This window comes from Podarcis tiliguerta (assembly GCF_965153285.1).
Source record: "Podarcis tiliguerta genome assembly, chromosome: 1".
Lineage (NCBI taxonomy): Eukaryota > Metazoa > Chordata > Lepidosauria > Squamata > Lacertidae > Podarcis > Podarcis tiliguerta.
In genome coordinates this window covers 120,140,311-120,162,402 of record NC_139534.1, presented here as the reverse complement: position 1 = coordinate 120,162,402, position 22,092 = coordinate 120,140,311, and the positions used below count along the sequence as shown (strand labels likewise).

Below are 22,092 nucleotides of genomic sequence, written 5' to 3'. Positions count from 1 at the left end.
ACTGATGCAGCTTCCGATTGGCTCCTGCGGCCAGTCGGAACCTGCACCTTGGTTTTGGAACCGTCTCGGGAGTCGAACAGACTCCTGGAACGGATTACATTTGAGAACCAAGATACCAATGTATATTCATTACTCCATTTTGCTTCTGGCCCCATCCATCACTTGAACGTGGCCACCAAACGTTACACATGGCTCTCGGGCTGAAAAAGATTCCCCATCCATGGCTTAGAGTCAGTGCTTCTTCTTTTTCAGCTGGAGAACGCCAGGGTGCAGTTCTGGCTCCTCTCAAGTGGGTGCCATTGCGGGCCGATGCTCCCTCCGCCTGCGTCTTACTTTTAAGTACTTCTGACAAGCCCAAAACAAACATTTCAAGTCAAAACAGAAGCTGGTTAGCTTGTGCGAGTCTACACTTGTTGTTGTTTTTTTAGATCTGTGAGTACACCTAGCTCCTAACTGCTCCTAGCCCTGATTGGTCAAGCTGCAAGATGGGGTCAATTCGTATTTCCTTTTCTTCAATCCATCTCTCGTGTAGCAGCGGCAGGCTTTAAGTTTTGCAGCAAGGCCTCTATTGTTGCACACAGAGAGAGAGATTTCTGCAAGGGGCCTTCTGAGCTGCTCTAGCCATCCTCCTGAGTCTCGGAGGTGGCAGAGGTGCATTTATTTGACCTGCACCAGAACCAGGGGTAGACCCCCCCAAAAAAAACCCAGCTAGAACCAGCATGCCGTGGTTTTTTTCTTGGAAAAAAAGCACTGCTTATAGTCATGCAAAATCACCTCTTTTATGATTTGGCTGGGGTACAAATAAAAATATTATTATTATTAAAAACATGCTGCAAACTTAGCACAAAAAAGCCTGCTTGCCAGCTACTTATAGGTTTGAGTAAACCTGGATTTTCCTGGCACAGAACTGGTGGTTGTGTGGGTTTCAAGAGGTGCAGCCAGCCCTGTCTTTACCCAGGAGGAACTACAGTGGCAGGCCACTGAACTTCATGTTCTGCATGGCTCTGTATTAGTTTATTGGTTTTTCCCTGGTGAAGAAAAAAAGCGGCTTCTGAAAAAATGTTATTTTAATTGCTTTAAAACACTCGCCTAAGCAGCATATGGTGGCACCCTAAAGCATTCAGTTTTCATATGGTAATTAGGAACACTGTACAGAAAACCTCCACGTTTGCCTCCCAGGTAAACTAACAGAGGAAAACCACGAGGAAGAAGAGCGAGAAATGGAACTAACCTGTTGGATATATATGTCTCATTTTTAAATTGCATTTCAATTTAGGTCCAGCACAGTTGTCTTTAGTTGGCCTCAGTTCCAGCTGTAGGCTGGAATGGGTTCCTAGCAATAAACAGGGGCTGAAATAATTTGGTAATTCGCGACCTTTTGCTTTTGTGTTCAGGGCTGAGATAATTACGGTATAGACAATGAGATATAGACAATGCACCGGGCACCTTGGGTGATCTTGTCTGATCTCCACGCTGTGATAAACTTCCACCTGCTGGTTTCAGGCTGTTGCTGATAGCACAAAAGCAGCCCACGTTTGGTTCCCCCCTGGCCACTTAGCAACTCTAGGTTTAAGATGAAGCACTGTCTGTCGTGACCCAGCCTACCAGACTTGGGACTCCGCTACATTAGCAAAGAAAAAACGCTTTATATGCATTGTTTATACATTCTAACACTGTGGCACCAGGTGGCGCTGCAGAGTCCCGTTTACTTACCCGATTTCTCATACAAAGTTTGCAACGCTTTTAACTGAAACACTTTTTTCATGTGTCTAGATCCAGCCTTGGACTACCAGGAGCTGGGCACTGCCTCAGCAGGAGAGAGGACAGGCAGATCTATGATAAAATCCTCAACCTGGTTTTGGACCACAACTCCCATCAGCCCCATCAGTCAGGAGTGATGGGAGTTGTAGTCCAAAACCAGGTTGAGGATTTTATCATAGACATGGGGCAAAGTCACTGTTTCCTCGTTTCCTGGACTTAAGGGGTCCTTTTCAGATTTCTCTACATTAAACTCACTTGAGGAGTACTGGAGAGAATGAGTTTGAAACCTCACTCAGCTACAGAGCTGACTGACTGGGTGATTTGGGGTAAGTCATCATATCTCAACCGAATTTACCCCCACAGACTTGTTGCTGAAAGGAAAAGGGGGAAAAAACCATGTGTGATGCCCAGAATTCTTTGGAGAACGAGTAGGATATTGATAAATGTGGAGAAATAGCCTTTATCTCTCACCCTCGCCTAGATCACAAAATTGTTCCTTAGGAAAAATGAGATAATCCTGTGAATGTCAGGCTGGGCCTTTTAAGAAGAAGGATAAGATAGGAATTCATCCGGCAAATAAACTGACTCCCCATGCAGTCTGAGCTCCCATTGGAGAAATTTAAAGAAGCTACCATATGATGGATGGTTGTCTAATGTGAAAAGAGCAGAGTGTTATGTAATGGATTGAGTATCAGAATGGGGAAAATCTAGGATCACATCTCCATTAAAAGCTGATAAATTCACGGTGTTAGGGGCTGCCAGGAGAATAAACTTGTGTGTGTTTAAAATATGCCATTCTGTCACGACATCTTGGGAGGGTGGCAAAGATGCAAAGCTACTTAACCATTTTTTATTGCAAGATGTTTGCTGGAATTTCAAATTCAGGATGCAATGCTATCCACACTTAGTTGGGTGTAAGCCCCCCTGCATACAGTGGGTCTTACTTCTGAGTAAACATGGATAGGATTGCATTATTAACTAATTCCCCCCCCCCTCAATATTTTCACTTATAAGTCCTCCTGAGTTAACTGTTGATGAGACCCCAGGTATGTACATAGATGGGGACCCAGGAAAGATGCTGAAAAGAGAGAGGAGGGAGGGTACCAACTGGGTAGCCATCTATGAAATATTCCTGCCCACAGACCAAGTGAGATCATATTCTGAAGTGGAGAACCTGTGGCTGCCCAATGTTGCTGAAATACAACTTCAACTTTTTATTTTGTTTTTCTCATCGATGTTCTGTAATGTGTTTTTAATGTTTACACCACCCTGGGATCTCCTGGTAAAGGGTGGTATATAAATTGAATTACCATATTATTATTATTATTATTGACTCCCATTGTCAAAGGTCCCCTAGCCCTGCTCCCTTCTTTCTTTAAAAAAACAACACCTCACCTCGAGTCAATTTTCAAAAGCAACATCTGTAACTGTTCAAAATGTGAAAAGTTTGAACTTATGTTGAATTTCAACACATAGCACTGTTCCAGCTTTACTTTTGATGCAGTACACATATTGCCATGAAGGGCTAATCCACACTTAGCTTCCCTCTGCTTTTTCCAGGCACAGTCTGAAGTCTAAAGCTCTGTGTCCAAACACCATCCCATCCCCCCGCCCTTTTTCTCCAAAGCTTTCCCTGGACATATCCGCTCTTTAAACCTCAATTGGAGCAAACGTCAATCTGCAGCAAACCCCAACTAGCATTTGCTCCGATTCAGCTTAGAAGAGCAGATTTGCATGGGGAAAGCTTGGGGTGGTAAAAAAACAAACTCAGACACAGAGTGTTAAAGCACAGACCTCTGTCTAGAAAGAGTGGCGCAAAAAGTAGATGTAGATAAGCCCTAATATAGGAACATGGGAATCTGCCTTATATCATAGAATCGTAGAATTGGAAGGCACCCTGAATATCTAGTCCAGACATGCTCAACCGGTCGACAGCCATCGACAGGTAGATCCCCGGCGTGATCCTGGTCGATCGTGGGTGATCCTGGTCGATCACAGTATTAAATGAAGAGGGCTAGGAATGTCACCACCCTCCGCCCCAAAAGAAGCTCAACAACTCTTGGTAATCTCCCCCCGCTTCCAGTTAGCCGCCACCTTCCACCCACCCCACGCACGCTCCTTCTCCCTCCAATGGGTAGATCACCGTCAGTTTTTTTAATACTGGGAGTAGATCGCAGTCTCTTGGGAGTTGGACATGCAGGAATATGCAGCTGTCCCATATGGGGTTCGAACCTGCAACCTTGGCATTATCACCACTGTGCTCTAACCAACTGAGCTATCCAGGCTGACCTCAATATTGAGTCAGACCACTGGCTCGTCTAGCTTAGAGTTATTGACTGGCAGTGACTCTCTTGGAGCCTCAGGTAGGAGATGTCAAGGACTGAACCAGGGGCCTTTTACATCCAAAATACAACATATGCTGTATATCCCAAATCCTTGCAATTGCAACTGTTGGCAGAGAGAATTGCAGGTGAACTGATTTGCTCCTCTGTCCTGTAAACAGCTATAACAAAGCTGGTCTTCACTTACCGCACATTTCACAGCAATGGCCAACGGGCTTCAGGGGGTCCTTGCACATCACCTGTGGACACTGATTCCCAGATTTCTGGAGCAAGGCAGCACAGATTCTGTCGTGGTCCTTCAACAAGAGCAGGTAGATTACTCAGTGAAGAAAAAGGTTTCCACCTGCACAAATGAACTGCTTTCCAGAGATCTCCAATGCTCAGACAAAGACTACTATACCCAGAAGCCTTTTTTTCCTGGGGGGGGGGATACACAGGAGTACGCACCCCCCACACAAACATTTAATCTAAAGTTGGTCTTATTGAGGGGCAGGATTTCAGTATGAGTAGGAAAATGAGAAGAAGAAGAGTTTGGATTTGATATCCCGCTTTATCACTACCCGAAGGAGTCTCAAAGCGGCTGACATTCTCCTTTCCCTTCCTCCCCCACAGCAAACACTCTGTGAGGTGAGTGGGGCTGAGAGACTTCAGAGAAGTGTGACTAGCCCAAGGCCACCCAGCAGCCGCATGTGGAGGAGCGGGGAAGCGAACCCGGTTCACCAGATTACGAGTCTATCGCTCTTAACCACTACACCACACTGGCTCTCAAATGAGAGTACTCCTAATCATTTTTTTAGGGGGGGAAAGCACTGACTATACCTATTGCCTGCCTGCTTGTAAGAAGAATATAAGAAGAGTCTGCTGGATCTGGCCAAGGGCCCATCTAGTCCAGCATCCTGTTTTCACAGTGGCCAACTAGATGCCTGTGTGAAGCCCACAAGCAAGATTTGAGCGCAATAGCTCCTGTGGTTTCCAGCAACTGGTATTCAGAAGCGTTGCTGCCCCAAACAGTGGAGGCAGAACATAGCCATTATCACTGCCACTCTCTTCTCCTCAGCCACAACTGTCCTGAAATCACCCCTACAGAGCAGTTAGGCCGGGGGAAGGGAGAGCCTTTCTTTCAATTTTTTTGTCTGATGTACTGTTTTTGTGTATTCTGTTGGAAGCAGCCCAGAGGGGCTGGGACAACCCATTCAGATGGGCAGGGCAAAAGCTGCTGCTGTTGTTGTCTAATTCCAGCAAGGAAAATCTCTGCAGGCATACCTGTCCCCACAGGTGCCATGTTGGCAATCCATGTGTTCGGCTGGCAGTCTTGCGCCCTCATGGACATGTTTGTCCACCTAATGCCTCCCGTTTCTGTCAGAATTTTCTGACAGAATATCCCTACTCCTTTCTTTACTGAATTTATTGTTATTCACGTTTTATACTGTATTTTATGCTGGTTTTTGTTCTATCAATTAAGTGTTTTACATTTCTTGTTAGCCACCCTGAGCCCAATTTTTTGAACCAGGAAGGGCGGGGTATAAATAAAAATTTATTATTATTATTTATTATTACAGGTTATGCAGAAAAAGATCCCCAGAAGACTTCACTGGCTGCACTGATCCTTATATCTCTGCAAAGTATTCTCAGTGAATCAGCTTCAATAATCTATCAGTATATAACTGTGCTCATGTGGGTTTTCAATAGGCCAGACTCTTTCAAACTCCTATCTTGAAGTCTCTTGATAACAGAACCTAGTGCCTCAGAGAATGCCAGTGGCCAAGAACTTACCGCAGCATTTCCACATTCGCAGCCCGATTTGTCTGGGCACCTGGTGTTCAACAGCTGGAATGCCCCTTGTCCATGGAACTGTAGCTTTGCAGAAGAGCTCTGCATATACTCTTCCAGGGTGTTGTCACTGGTGAACTTCTAATTCCCGTTCAGGAGAAAGTGGTGGCGATGGGGAGGCAATGGGGGAAACAAAACTCAGAAATCAACAGTTCCCTCATGAAAAATCACAAGCAACATGATCAGATTAAAAGTACAGCGGTTTTTATGTCTAAGCATTGTAAACTGCTGTGATTCTGAAATAGCAACCAGTTGCTATTGGAAGGGAAGACTCTGTGACCTTGGATAAGCATCAAAACAACAGTGAGGGATAAGGCTTGATTCATGCAAATTAGGCCACTTGAAATCGAGAGTGTGCATGAACACAGGGAGGCTTTTCATGTGTGAAGGCTGCTTGACATGGTGATGTCGCTTTATCACAGTGCCAGAGAAAAGGATGTTTCAGACCACCAATGCGCTTAATACAGAGGTGGCTAACTGGCAGTTTGAGGTCTCGATCACAAGCAATTTTTTCCCGACCTTCCAAGACGGCACCGGAAGATGTGTAGCTCTGTGTGTGCATATATGTCTGTCTACTTGCATGTGTGCATGCAAGAACAGAAGTGGATTTGGGGCATCACGAAGAGTGCGGGGCACTGGGTATGCAGCAGAAGAGTGTTCTTTTCAAATCTGGTAAGTGCTTGCCAGGCTTCAGCCAGGAGGCATGAGGACTCTGACAAGGTCCTAGAGTCTTCCTGCCTCCTCCCCCCAAACCGGGCAAGTGATTACCTGGGAAAGAGAAGGGAGAGCTTTAGAAGAGTTTGGATTTGATATCCCGCTTTATCACTACCCTAAGGAGTCTCAAAGCAGCTAACATTCTCCTTTCCCTTCCTCCCCCACAACAAACACTCTGTGAGGTGAGTGGGGCTGAGAGACTTCAGAGAAGTGTGACTGGCCCAAGGTCACGCAGCAGCTGCATGTGGAGGAGCGGAGACGTGAACCCGGTTCACCAGATTACGAGTCTACCGCTCTTAACCACTACACCACACTGGCTCTCTTCAGGAGTGGACCCTTCAATAGTGAAGACTGGATCATGCCCTCCCCCAGAGCATCCTAGCTTAGCTGGTGTGGGGAGGTGGGCTGCTGCTTTAATCTAGCAGTACGGCTATACCTGTTCCCCTCCCCAGGCTATTCACAGTGAATCTGGAAGAAGTGCCCATCTCCACTCACAATCTTTTATTTTATTTTTGGAATCGCAAAACAGAAAACGGTGAAGTAGCCACGGTTTCATCTCACAAACACCCTGTTTTACCTGCCCCATGACTGAAATGCTCCTGAGCCGTATGGCCTGCTCAGACGACTCGATGTTGACACGGAAGGATGTTTCGGGCGGAAAGATAACGTCATCATACTGGCACGGGACTCTTTCTTCATCCACGGAGAAAATATGTTTGCCTCGATCGAGGTTGTCCAATGAGGTTGCAGCATGCCACAGGGTGGGGTCGTACCACTGGAAATTATCTGCACTGGTAAAGGTGACTTCTGAAGCTAATAGGAGGGAGGGAGGGAGAAACTTGTGGAGTCTGTTCTGCTTCACTGATATTTATTCTTTTTATTTGTTTATAATTAATGCTAAGATTTCTTTTTTAAAGCGTGGCAAGTGCATGAGGTAAACTCACCCATCTGCATGGCCAGCCGCTGCACATGGGCGACTTCCGATTTTCATAATTAAAAATAAATGAGAACAAGGACCCTAGGAATCACCCATGCCATATTGATATTGTAAATTGCAGAACAGAACCTCTAATAGCAAAGCTCATAAATCCATTGAAATTCTGATCATCTGAGCTTTCATTACAAATATAGCGCATTTCTAACTTATTTCAAATATTCCAGTATTCTTTTTTGTTCTCCATTGAATATATTATATATCGCTGAAGAATTGATGCTTTTGAATTATGGTGCTAGAGGAGACTCTTGAGAGTCCCATGGACTGCAAGAAGATCAAACCTATCCATTCTGAAGGAGAAGGGAACGACAGAGGACGAGATGGTTGGACGGTGTTCTCGAAGTTACCAACATGAGTTTGACCAAACAGCGGGAGACAGTAGAAGACAGGAGTGCCTGGCGTGCTCTGGTCCATGGGGACACAAAGAGTCAGACACAACTAAATGACTAAACAACAACAAAATTTGTGTTATTGGCCTTACATAATATGGAGGGAAGTCTGCAATCATGGGAGCCACACTTTAAGGGGGACATTGACAAACTGGAGTATTCCAAGAGGATAGTAACCAGGATTTTGAGGGTTGTGGAAATCAAGTCGCTAAGAGAGCAGGTTGAATGAGCAAGTTATGTCTTGCCTGGAGACAAGAAGATGAAGGGGAGAAATAATAGCAGTCTTCAAATTATCTGAAGAAGGTGGAGCAGACATGTTTCTCTATGGCTCCAATGAACAGGCCTAGAACAATAAGCCCCTTCATGGATCACTGCCTTGCCGTGGCGAAGGGGCTTGAAGAACTCAGAGAAGCTATGAACTATGCCGAGCAGGGCACACAAGATGAACAGGTCATAGTGGAGAGTTTGGACCAAACGTGATCCACCTGGAGCAGGAACCGGCAAGCCACTCCAGTATCCCTGCCAAGAAAACTCCATGGACAAAGACAACAGGCATATAAAAGATATGACGCTGGAAGATGAGCCCCTCAGGTCGGAAGGCGTCCAACATGCTACTGGGGAAGAGCGGAGGACAAGTACAAGTAGATCCAGAGCTGATGAAGCGGCTGGGCCAAAGCCGAAAGGACGCTCAGTTGCGGATATGCATGGAAGCGAAAGGAAAGTCCAATGCTGTAAAGAAAAATATTGCATAGGAACCTGGAATGTAAGAACCATGAACCTGGGTAAGTTGGATGTGGTCAAAAATGAGATGGCAAGAATAAACATTGACATCCTGGGCATCAGTGAACTAAAATGGACGGGAATGGGCGAATTCAGTTCGGATGATTATCATATCTACTACTGTGGGCAAGAAACCCGTAAAAGAAATGGAGTGGCCCTCATAGTCAACAAAAGAGTGGCAAAAGCTGTATTGGGATGCAATCTCAAAAATGATAGAATGATCTCGGTACGAATCCAAGGCAGACCTTTTAACATCACAGTAATCCAAGTTTATGCACCAACTACTGGTGCTGAAGAAACTGAAATTGACCAATTCTATGAAGACTTACAACACCTTATAGAAGTGACACCAAAGAAGGATGTTCTTCTCATTATAGGGGATTGGAATGCTAAAGTAGGGAATCAAGAGATAAAAGGAACAACTGGCAAATTTGGTCTTGGAATTCAAAACGAAGCAGGGCAAAGGCTAATAGAGTTCTGTCAAGAGAACAAGCTGGTCATCACAAACACTCTTTTCCAACAACACAAGAGACGACTCTACACATGGACATCACCAGATGGGCAGCATCGAAATCAGATTGATTATATTCTCTGCAGCCAAAGATGGAGAAGCTCTATACAGTCAGCAAAAACAAGACCTGGAGCTGACTGTGGCTCAGATCATCAGCTTCTTATAGCAAAATTCAAGCTTAAACTGAAGAAAGTAGGAAAAACCACTGGGCCGGTAAGATACAATCTAAACCAAATCCCCTATGAATACACAGTGGAAGTGAGGAACAGGTTTAAGGATTTAGAATTGCTGGACAGAGTGCCTGAAGAACTATGGATGGAGGCTCGAAACATTATACAGGAGGCAGCAACGAAAACCATCCCAATGAAAAGGAAATGCAAGAAAGCAAAGTGGTTGTCCAATGAGGCCTTACAAATAGCGGAGGAGAGAAGGCAAGCAAAATGCGAGGGAGATAGAGAAAGATACAGGAAATTGAATGCAGAATTCCAAAAAATAGCAAGGAGAGACAAGAAGGCCTTCTTAAATGAGCAATGCAAAGAAATAGAGGAAAACAACAGAATGGGAAGAACCAGAGATCTGTTCAAGAAAATTGGAGATATGAAAGGAACATTTCGTTCAAAGATTACCATAATAAAGGACAAAAGTGGTAAGGACCTAACAGAAGCAGAAGACATCAAGAAGAGGTGGCAAGAATACACAGAGGAATTATACCAGAAAGATATGGATGTCTCGTACACCCCAGGTAGTGTGGTTGCTGACCTTGAGCCAGACATCCTGGAGAGTGAAGTCAAATGGGCCTTAGAAAGCATTGCAAATAACAAGGCCAGTGGAAGTGATGGTATTCCAGCTGAACTATTTAAAATTTTAAAAGATGATGCTGTTAAGGTGCTACACTCAATATGCCAGCAAGTTTGGAAAACTCAGCAGTGGCCAGAAGATTGGATAAGGTCAGTCTACATCCCAATCCCAAAGAAGGGCAGTGCTAAAGAATGCTCCAACTACCGCACAATTGCACTCATTTCACACGCCAGCAAGGTTATGCTTAAAATTCTTCAAGGAAGGCTCAAGCAGTATGTGGACCGAGAACTCCCAGAAGTGCAAGCTGGATTTAGAAGAGGCAGGGGAACCAGAGACCAAATTGCAAACATGCGCTGGATTATGGAGAAAGCTAGAGAGTTCCAGAAAGACATCTACTTCTGCTTCATTGACTATGCAAAAGCCTTTGACTGTGTCGATCACAGCAAACTATGGCAAGTTCTTAAAGAAATGGGAGTGCCTGATCACCTCATCTGTCTCCTGAGAAATCTCTATGTGGGACAAGAAGCTACAGTTAGAACTGGATATGGAACAACTGATTGGTTCAAAATTGGGAAAGGAGTACGACAAGGCTGTATTTTGTCTCCCTGCTTATTTAACTTATATGCAGAATTCATCATGCGAAAGGCTGGGCTGGATGAATCCCTAGCCGGAATTAAGATTGCTGGAAGAAATATCAACAACCTCAGATTTGCAGATGACACAACCTTGATGGCAGAAAGTGAGGAGGAATTAAAAAACCTTTTATTGAGGGTGAAAGAGGAGAGCACAAAATATGGTCTGAAGCTCAACATCAAAAAAACGAAGATCATGGCCACTGGTCCCATCACCTCCTGGCAAATAGAAGGGGAGGAAATGGAGGCAGTGAGAGATTTTACTTTCTTGGGCTCCATGATCACTGCAGATGGTGACAGCAGCCACGAAATTAAGAGACGCCTGCTTCTTGGGAGGAAAGCAATGGCAAACCTAGATAGAATTTTAAAGAGTAGAGACATCACCTTGCCAACAAAGGTCCGTATAGTAAAAGCTATGGTTTTCCCAGTAGTGATGTATGGAAGTGAGAGCTGGACCATAAAGAAGGCTGATCGCCAAAGAATTGACGCTTTTGAATTATGGTGCTGGAGGAGACTCTTGAGAGTCCCATGGACTGCAAGAAGATCAAATGCATCCATTCTTAAGGAAATCAGCCCTGAGTGCTCACTGGAAGGACAGATCGTGAAGCTGAGGCTCCAATACTTTGGCCACCTCATGAGAAGAGAAGACTCACTGGAAAAGACCCTAATGTTGGGAAAGATGGAGGGCACAAGGAGAAGAGGACGACAGAGGACGAGATGGTTAGACAGTGTTCTCGAAGCTACAAACATGAATCTGACCAAACTGCGGGTGGCAGTGGAAGACAGAAGTGCCTGGCGTGCTCTGGTCCATGGGGTCACGAAGAGTCGGACACGACTGAACGACTAAACAACAACAACAACAGAACAATAAGGGGAAGGTCATAGCTCAGTGGTAGAAAATCTGCTCTTATGCAGGAGGTCCCAGGCTCAGTCCCCAGTATCTAAAGGAAGGGCTTGGAATGCCCACTACCTGAAACCTCAGAGAGCTTCAGTCAACCAGTATAGACCAGTGGATGGGCCAGTGGTCTGACAGCTTTCTGTGTTCCAAGGGAGGGAACCAGACTTTGCCTGGACATCAGGAGAGATGCCCTGATGTTAAGAGCTGTGGAACAGGCTGTCATGGAAGACATCTGCCTCTCCTGGTGGTATTGAAGAAGTTCTTGGACAGCCATCTGCCAGGGATGCTGCAGTTGAAGATCCCCCACTGTGCAAGGGGTTGGACCAGACTGCTGGTCTTCAATTGGTGGGTCAGGACTGTCAGTGTTTGTAAAAAAAAAAGAAAAAAAGGTTCTGACCTCCCTTTGTCGCCTCAGCCTGGTCCTCGGACCCTTGTCGGCATATAAGAGTCCACGAGAAAAGTATCCTTGCAGAGTACTTTCTGTATTTATTCTTAAAAGTCTTTCTGCAAAAGCGACTGACATCAACACTACCAGCTTTCACCAACCAACCCAACAACAAACTAACATTTCTCACTCTATATATACAACCCTGTGCAGGCCGCTGACTCATGCTGACCCAGCTTTTTAAGCATTAAAGAAACAGCGGCTAATTTTTAGCCGTGACCCCCTAGTGGGTCACAGCTAGATCCAAGATGGGTTGCAACAGGAGCACTGCCACCATGCAAATATATGGTGGGCCCCTAAATGCATGTTTGGTTTAAAGGTGAGTCATGGGTCAGAAGACATTGAAGATACCTGGACTAGGTGACCCTGAAGGTCCCTTCCAACTTTACAATGTTATGGTTATCTGTGCAAAGGTGGAGATGTCACTCCAGATGCTTCCTTCTCCCACACCCCCTCCATCTTCCCTCTCTCCCTTTCTTGTGAGAATGCACACAATGGGGGCTGAGGTCCATCCCTGTCTTGTTCCCAAGGAAGTTCAGCCTTGCTTCCCCTCTGGCCACTCTTAAGAGGCAGCAAGGTGCATTAACTGCACCTTTGATCTAGGTCAGCCTTTCTCAACCTGTGGGTCCCCAGATGTTGTAGAACTACAACTCCCATCACCCCTAGCTAGCAAGCCCAGAGCTCAGGGAATATGGGAGTTGCAGTCCAACAACATCTGGGGACCCACAGGTTGAGAACCACTGATCTAGGTGATGTTGTTGTTGTTCAGTCTCTAACTAAACAACAGGGTCTAACATGAGAGTCTTCTCTTCTCATGAGGTGGCCAAAGTATTGGAGCCTCAGCTTCATGATCTGTCCTTCCAGTGAGCACTCAGGGCTGATTTCCTTCAGAATGGATAGGTTTGATCTTCTTGCAGTCCATGGGACTCTCAAGAGTCTCCTCCAGCACCATAATTTAAAAGCATCAATTCTTTGGCAATCAGCCTTCTTTATGGTCCAGCTCTCACTTCCATACATCACTATTGGGAAAACCATAGCTTTAACTATACGGACCTTTGTCGGCAAGGTGATGTCTCTGCTTTTTAAGATGCTGTTTAGGTTTGTCATCACTTTTCTCCCAAAATAGCAGGCATCTTTTAATTTCGTGACTGCTGTCAACATCTGCAGTGATCATGGAGCCCGAGAAAGTAAAATCTCTCACTGCCTCCATTTCTTCCCCTTCTATTTGCCAGGAAGTGATGGGCCCAGTGGCCATGATCTTAGTTTATTTGATGTTGAGCTTCTAGGTGATAGCCCACAGCTGATTACTGTGGCTTCATACATATCACCCATCTAAAACACATGACTACTCCCCCCAAGAATTCTGGGAACTGTAGTTTGTTAAGGGTGCTGGGAATTATAGCTCTCGGTGTGGGATAGACACTTCCCAGGGTTCTTTGGAGAAAGTGATGTGCATTGAATGCATGGTGCGTATGCAGCCCGGATTGGCTTGGTGTGATCCAGTAATTTAGCTCTCAGTCGGTAGAGCATGAGACTCTCAGCCTCAGGGACGTGGGTTCGAGACCCACCTTGGGCAAAAGATTCCTGCATTGCAGGGGGTTGGACTAGATGACCCTCAGGGTCACTTCCAACTCTACAATTCTATGATTCCACGCGGCTATCCTCTGGTTTATTATCCCAGACATATTACAAGAAGGCTGCACAGATCTTATGGAAGTCGCTGGGGAGGATCTTCCACAAACGTCAAGTGTGAGTAATCCTGGGGAAATACGTGGATGACGATAACCGGAACAACTTTATTAGCAATGTATCAGCCACTGGTTCCCCTGCCGCCGCCCCCACCCCAGACCCGGCTCTCTGCAAGTGCAATTGTAAACATGCCATGCACGAACTATATCCCATAGTTCCTCTGCTGGGGAATTTAATATGAAAATAAACAATACACAGGGGCAGCTGTACACAGTCTATTTGCCGAGATTCATATTTAATTCATTAACAACTTTCTTCCCGTTCAATATTAACGAAGCTGTCACAGATTTGCGCATAACGCAGCAGGCCCGTAAGGATGAAGGACGTCAAGGGCCTTGGTGTAGAATTTAGGTCTGACTTCTGGTCTCCTTAGATGGCATGGGGCCGCAGACATCCTGCCCACTCATCTACAGATAAAGCCTCAGCCTCTGTCTCCACACAACAGAGCTCCATACATGCACATCTCCCTGTGTGGAGCTCCGCCTGCACCATGCAGTTCCATCTGGATATGACAAGGAGATGCGGGTGAAGGGGATTCCCAGTTCACTTAAGCGGAGGGTTGCTGTTCATGGGCCATCCCATTCCGTGCACCGTGAGCAAGGCCAGATTTAGGTCCGATAAGGCCCTAAGCCAGCGGTTCTCAACCTGTGGGTCCCCAGATGTTGTTGGACTACATCTCCCATCATCCCTGAGCTCTGGCCTTGCTAGCTAGAGGTGATGGGAGTTGTAGTTCAACAACATCTGGGGACCCACAGGTTGAGAAAGGCTGCCCTAAGCTACTGAAGGTAATGGGGCCCTTTATATGTCCAGCTGTCCTTTGTCAACAACAAATTGTCACTGGCTGCCATGCAGCCAGTCCATGCAGAATGCAGGCACCCTATATATAGAAATGAGCAAACCAGTGATATTTTAGGGAGCAGGAAAGCAGGCGGTGCCCATTACTTACATCATAGGAGTCTACACAACACAAAACACTGTTGCTGTATGTAGGTTTTGTTTGTTTTTTATCTTATATTTTGGAAATGTACATCCAGTTCCCCCCCCTTTAATTGTTTGGGGAGCCCCCAAGAGAGTGGTGCCCTAAGCTATAACTTTTTTAGGTTATACGTAAATATGGCACTGGCCATGAGGCATAAGTTCAAACATATCTAGCCGGATGGAGTCATCGACATAAGCGCTGAGATTCTAGTACAGGCAACTCCACATTTATGTGCATCTAGTAGACATGCAATCATGCACAGGCGCATTGCACCGAACCCGGAAGTGCATTTAAAAACTGCAAAAATGGGCTATGGATATTGGGCATAATATTTTAACTGGTGAGCAGGGAAAATTATGGAACTCAACAAGGAACTTCTCGGAATGTTACCAAATAAGAGAAAATACGCAACAACAACAAAATGCAATATGGATGATGCTTGACACCAGTCAAAAAATTGGCCAAAATGTACAAAAGAGGTTCAAAATCGTGCTGAAATTGTCTGGTTCGCTTATTCATTTATGGGGGAAATGCAAAGGGGCAAAGGAGGTCTGGGAGATGGTGTACAACGAGTTAAAGAAAATTTTTGAAATTTACTTTCCCCAAGAAACTGAAAGCATTTCTTCTAGGTATAATTGGGAACGAATTACCAAAGAAAGCCCACAACTTGTTTCTATATGGAACGACAGCAGCAAGGATAGTATATGCAAGATGCTGGAAACAGAGAGAGATCCCAGGGAAGGAACAATGGCTATATAAATTAACAATATGCAGAGCTAGCCAGTATGACATCAAAAATGAGAAATCAAGAAGATAAACAGATGAGGAGTGAGTGGGAATACTTGGGGGAATATTTACAAAAATTCGACCTAAAATGTAAATTCCAGGTAAGGGGAACTTTGTGACCAACAGCTGACAATATTAAAGATACGAGAGTGTGGAAAATAAGGTGAATGAACTGGTGTATATGCAGCCAAGATGTGAAAAGAAGTGTCATGGAATGCTGGGTGGGAAGTCAAACAGAACTACTGTACAGTGGTGCCTCGCAAGACGAAATTAATTCGTTCTGCGAGTTTTTTCGTCTTGTGAATTTTTTCGTCTTGCGAAGCACCACTGTGTATTGACGGTTTCCCCTAGGAATGCATTGGCGGTTTTAAAAAAAGGCGCAAGATGTTTCGTCTTGAGAAGCAAGTCCATAGGGAAATCCGTCTTGCGACGCAACTCAGAAAACGAAAAACTCTTTCGTCTTGCGAATTTTTCGTCTTCCGAGGCATTTGTCTTGCGAGGTACCACTGTATAAGAATGGAAAACTGGAAAACTTAAAAAATAAAATAAAAATAAAAGTGGCCCTTGAAGAGACCGAAAAGGATGAAAAAGAGCACAAGTCTTTGCAAGTGCTATACCCGGAGCCCTTGCACTGACCGCTGAGGCCTAGTTTGGCATCTGGTAAGTGCTGCTGGTTTTCCAAAGGGTTTTCCAAAGGTTTCCAGATGTTTAGAGGGTGTTTCCAGGCTTTTCGGATGGAGTTCCCAATATATGCAGTTTCACGTAAACAACACATGGTGCCTCAGAACGTAACCCCCGTGGAAATGGGGAGTCGCCTGTATCCACACAAAAATGAACCGCATCCAAAATAGTGTTAGGTTGCGCTAGTCCTTTGGACAGTGCGGGAGATGAGCCGAGGGAAGAGAGGCGGCGGAAGTCCCATTGCACAAGCGAAGTCATTTTGCTTGCTCGGTTATTTAGTTGGGTACCACCCATAGGTTCCAAGACTTGGCTCCAAATAATAATAATAATAATAATAATAATAATAATAATAATAATAATTTATTATTTGTACCCCACGAATCTGGCTGGGTTTCCCCAGCCACTCTGGGCGGCTTCCAACAAAGATGAAAAATACACTAAAATGTCACATATTAAAAACTTCCCTGCCTTCAGATATCTTCTGAATGTCAGGTAGTTGTTTATCGCTTTGACATCTGATGGGAGGGCGTTCCACAGGGTGGGCGCCACTACCAAGAAGGCCCTCTGCCTGGTTCCTTTAGGATTAGGTTAAGCCCAATGCATCCTTTTTGTTATAGGCCTTGAATCCAGAGAATGTGGATTTCAATCCCACTATGCTTGTACTAGATGCAATGGAAAGGCAAACAATGAGCATGATCCCACTGGGAATATTCCCCCATGTAAGCCGCACCGAAATGAATGCAACTCTCTGGCAAGAGCAAAACAACTCATTTCAATGGGAACCTCTACGGAGACTGTCCTGGAGAAACGCCTGCAACCAATGCTTACCATTTTCTCCACCTCCTCCTCCTCCTCTCTCTCTCTCTCTCTTTCCCCCCACCCCCAATTATGAAAAGGAAAGCTCTGACTAGTTTCAAAACTTTGGGGGAAGGGGCTCCAGGGGAAAGTTAATTATGACTGGGAGAATGACTCGTGAGCAGCAGCGTAACGGAGGCATATTCTCTCTGCGCTTAATTTGCATGACTAATGAACGGTAGGTCGAGCACAATACCTGTCTCACATCCTGGATCAAAACTGCCGTCGAAGGCTGCAAACCCAGCACCGGGGCCCAGGATGAATTCTCCATCCAGTGGGATGTACTGAAAAAACAAACAAAAGGCAGAAATGTTGCATCTCAGGGCTCTGTTCTGCCTGAGCCAGCCTCATAATTGAGCGACGTTAACAACATTCTTGCACGGCTCCTCTCCATAAATCCTTTCCACACACAATGAGCTTTAATAACATAGGGCCAGAATCCTCTGTCCGCTAGCCGAAGGGCTATTGGGTTAGTGGACGGGCGAATTTGCTTATTGTACAATGAAGGAATCCAACACAGCCGCTGCGCTAGCAGAAAACTATTAGGCAACTGATTGCGCTCTCTAAGGCCAATCGCCGAAGAATTGATGCTTTTGAATTATGGTGCTGGAGGAGACTCTTGAGAGTCCCATGGACTGCAAGAAGATCAAACCTCTCCATTCTGAAGGAAATCAGCCCTGAGAGCTCACTGGAAGGACAGATCCTGAAGCTGAGACTCCAATACTTTGGCCACCTCATGAGAAGAGAAGACTCCCTGGAAAAGACCCAGATGTTGGGAAAGATGGAGGGCACAAGAAGGGGATGGCAGAGGACAAGATGGTTGGACAGTGTTCTTGAAGCTACCAGCATGAGTTTGACCAAACTGCGGGAGGCAGTGGAAGACAGGAGTGCCTGGCGTGCTCTGGTCCATGGGGTCACGAAGAGTCAGACACGACTAAACGACTAAACAACAACAAATTGCACAGCAAAGTTAACCTGCTTGCACTTCTCTTGTGCTATAAAGTTCCCTGGAGCAAAACATTTCATGTACCGCTAAGTGACTTCAACTTGGCACTACATTGGGTGCAACCCATAGATTCATGGATTGATTCATTCCCAAAGGCCAGCCCACATAGTCTGAAGTGCAGTAGAGTCCCACACCAAGCCAGAGGACTCAAAGTTTACACAAATATGATGTTGACCTTTGCTGTCTGGGTGCCAGAGGCCACATCCACTCTTCTGCTTGCCCCATGCTTAGAAAGCATGGGTCCAAGAGGTTTTCTGCTGGTTTTGTGCTTTCTAGACATGGGTCCAAGAGGATTTTCGTTTGCCCTGCTGCATTCCCCAGGAAAACATACTCTTTACTGCTAAACCGGAGCAACCATCAATTTGCAGATTCAGCAGTAAAGAACAGGTTTTCCCAGGAGAAAGCAGTAGGACAAGTGCTCCCTCCTCGCCTGTCTCATGCTCTCTCCTTTCCTGTTGTGCTGAGATTCTCTCCTTTCTATTAGGGAGCAAAGGGCAGGTTGCTATTGCTTTGCAAACCAGCTCAGTGATGAAGCACGCCCAGTGCATGCAGAAGTTCAAGACCTAGCATCTCCAGTACAAAGAAGAAGATAGCAGGTGGTATAAAAACCATTTGCCTAAGACCCTGTCAGGATCCCTGCCTGTCAGGTTAGACCATGGGTAGGCAACCTAAGGCCCGGGGGCCGGATCTGGCCCAATTGCCTTCTAAATCTGACCCATGGATGTTCCAGGAATCAGCGTGTTTTTACATGAGTAGAATATGTCCTTTTATTTAAAATGCACCTCTGGGTAATTTGTGGGGCCTGCCAGGTGTTTTTACATGAGTATAATGTGTGCTTTTGTTTAAAATTGAAAATTGACATTTAGAAGACATCTTAAGGCAGCTCTGTTCAGGGAAGTTTTTAATCTGTGATATTTTACCGTATTTTTTGTTTCTATGGAAGCCGCCCAGAGTGGCTGGGGGAAACCCAGCCAGATGGGCGGGGTACAAATAATAAATTATTATTATTATTATTATAAAATGCATCTCTGCGTTATTTGTGGGGCATAGGAATTCATTCATATATATTTTTCAAAATATAGTCCAGGCCCCTCCCCCCCAGGTCTGAGGGACAATGGCCCCCTGCACAAAAAGTTTGCTGACCCCTGGGGTAGACAATCCCCAACTAGATAGAAAAACTAGAAGGCAGCTTCTAGACAGAACTGGACTGGGTCACTGAGGCCCAGGATCGTTCATGTAGCACCAAACCATGATTTGGCACGATGTCTGAATCAGGGCAGTATTTCTCCAAAGGTCAGACTCAGTGCTACCACAACTGCACTGTAAAATTTCAAAACCCATAATAGGGCAAGACCTTGATTAGGCCAGCCAAAAGTGTAACAAAACAGCACACCAGCTTTTGTATTCAAAATGGCAAAAACTTGCACACTGTTTGGGGACATTTTAGTTGACCTAATAACCTAATAAGGATTTTCGAATTCTCCTCAACACGGCTACTTTTACCACAAAGTTTGCAACAGTTTGTGTCAGATGTCATTGGACGATGACTCCCATCATGGCTGCCTACTGACCATGGGAACTGGAGTCCCAAACATCTGAATGGTGAAAGTTGGCTTGTATATTGAGCACGGGGCGCGGGTGGCACTGTAGTCTAAACCAGAGAGCCTAGGACTTGCCGATCAGAAGGTCAGCGGTTCGAATCCCCGCGACGGGGTGAGCTCCCGTTGCTCGGTCCCTGCTGCTGCCAACCTAGCAGTTCGAAAGCACGTCAAAGTGCAAGTAGATAAATAGGTACAGCTCCGGCGGGAAGGTAAATGGCGTCTCCGTGCGCTGCTCTGGTTTGCCAGAAGCGGCTTAGTCATGCTGGCCACACAACCCAGAAGCTGTATGCTGGCTCCCTCGGCCAATAAAGCGAGATGAGCGCAGCAACCCCAGAGTCGGTCACGACTGGACCCAATAGAATCATAGAATCATAGAGTTGGAAGAGACCACAAGGGCCATCGAGTCCAACCCCCTGCCAAGCAGGAAACACCATCAGAGCACTCCTGACATATGGTTGTCAAGCCTCTGCTTAAAGACCTCCAAAGAAGGAGACTCCACCACACTCCTTGGCAGCAAATTCCACTGTCGAACAGCTCTAACTGTCAGGAAGTTCTTCCTAATGTTTAGGTGGAATCTTCTTTCTTGTAGTTTGGATCCATTGCTCCGTGTCCGCTTCTCTGGAGCAGCAGAAAACAACCTTTCTCCCTCCTCTATGTGACATCCTTTTATATATTTGAACATGGCTATCATATCCCCCCTTAACCTCCTCTTCTCCAGGCTAAAGATGCCCAGCTCCCTTAGCCGTTCCTCATAAGGCATCGTTTCCAGGCCTTTGACCATTTTGGTTGCCCTCCTCTGGACACGTTCCAGTTTGTCAGTGTCCTTCTTGAACTGTGGTGCCCAGAATTGGACACAGTACTCCAGGTGAGGTCTGACCAGAGCAGAATACAGTGGCACTATTACTTCCCTTGATCTAGATGCTATACTCCTATTGATGCAGCCCAGAATTGCATTGGCTTTTTTAGTTGCCGCGTCACACTGTTGGCTCATGTCAAGTTTGTTGTCAACCAAGACTCCTAGATCCTTTTCACATGTACTGCTCTCAAGCCAGGTGTCACCCATCTTGTATTTGTGCCTCTCATTTTTTTTGCCCAAGTGCAATACTTTACATTTCTCCCTGTTAAAATTCATCTTGTTTGTTTTGGCCCAGTTCTCTGTCAAGGTCATTTTGAAGTGTGATCCTGTCCTCTGGGGTGTTAGCCACCCCTCCCAGTTTGGTGTCATCTGCAAATTTGATCAGGATGCCCTTTACCTTTACCTTTATATTGAGCACATTTGGCAGGGCAGCATAAACTGGGGAGCGGAGGGAGCCCACTTTGTCCTCGCATAACAACCCAATGTGGCAACAGGCTAATCAGAGAGAGAGAGAGAGAGAGAGGTTGACCCACAGGTCCCAGAGGGTTCAGGCCCACGTCTTCCCAGTTTCAAAAGTATCCAGGACACCACACCGGAAAAAAGCTGATGGGAAAAGGGCAGGGAAGAATTAAGTTCTTAAAGCAGAGGCCTTTCGATCAGAGGCCTCCTGCTATGCAGTCGTTTTAATTTGGTTCCTCCGAGCCAAGATCTCTCTCTGCTTTGCTCTGCCTGCAGTCGTGCCAGAGCTGTCCTGCTCTCCTGTCACAGACTGCATCATCAGAGCATGCTGTTCTGCAATGCTGGAAGCACTTGGGAGTGCTGCAAAGAGCTCATTTGCAATCAAGCCTCTGTGACGGCGCTGATTGGGCCCCGAGTTCCCTTCTCCCGCCATAAAGCGAGAGCGAGAGCCATTTAGCTAGCCTGCCGCTGATTAAGGTGCCTCTTGGGGGAATGTGGGACTCTTAATATAGAAGCTTCCAGCATGTCTCTTTGCCCTGGACCACATCTCTGGGATTAGAACCGGGGAAGGAAAAGAAGAAGAAATGTAGATTCCGCTGTTACCCAGTTAATTACTTTCGGTCTGTTTCGAGCTGCCTTCGCCTGTCCTCGCCAGCACTCACCTGCAGGTGGCAGCAGTTGGTCAGAGCTATCTGTACTGTCTAGAATGAGGCGCAATTTCCCTTTCCAGCTGGGGGAGGAAAAAAGGTAATTTAAGGATAAAGAGGCTGGGCCTGTGTCTTCTGGCTACCAATTCAGAAAAACCGTACACCTTTTTCATACGTTGGGGAAATTGGGCATGATGAAAGGGAAGAAAGGAAAGGGGTGCTGAGACCATAAGCTGCACTCGTGGGCTCTTGCGCTAGCCGGCATGTGTGTTTTAATGTTGTGCAACAGAGAAATCCAATGCAACAGTTGCGCTAGTGGAAACGGTGTGTTGCTAAGAACCGTCTAGAACAGCAGCATAGCGGACACAGCAGCCTGCAG

At 45.9% G+C, this 22,092-nt stretch overlaps 1 protein-coding gene across 5 annotated transcripts in view; it reads right to left on the bottom strand.

Moving 5' to 3' along the window:
• Positions 1-22,092, bottom strand: part of AMN (amnion associated transmembrane protein) — a 75,793-nt gene that overhangs the window by 13,509 nt on the left and 40,192 nt on the right. For all 5 annotated transcript variants that reach the window (XM_083437216.1, XM_083437218.1, XM_083437217.1 and 2 more), the window contains exons 4-7: positions 17,341-17,428; positions 7,225-7,460; positions 5,877-6,014; positions 4,291-4,399 (exon numbers count right to left, since the gene is read on the bottom strand). In XM_083437216.1, coding sequence (XP_083293342.1) covers positions 4,291-4,399; positions 5,877-6,014; positions 7,225-7,460; positions 17,341-17,428 — 571 coding nt within the window. The remainder of the gene's footprint in view (positions 1-4,290; positions 4,400-5,876; positions 6,015-7,224; positions 7,461-17,340; positions 17,429-22,092) is intronic.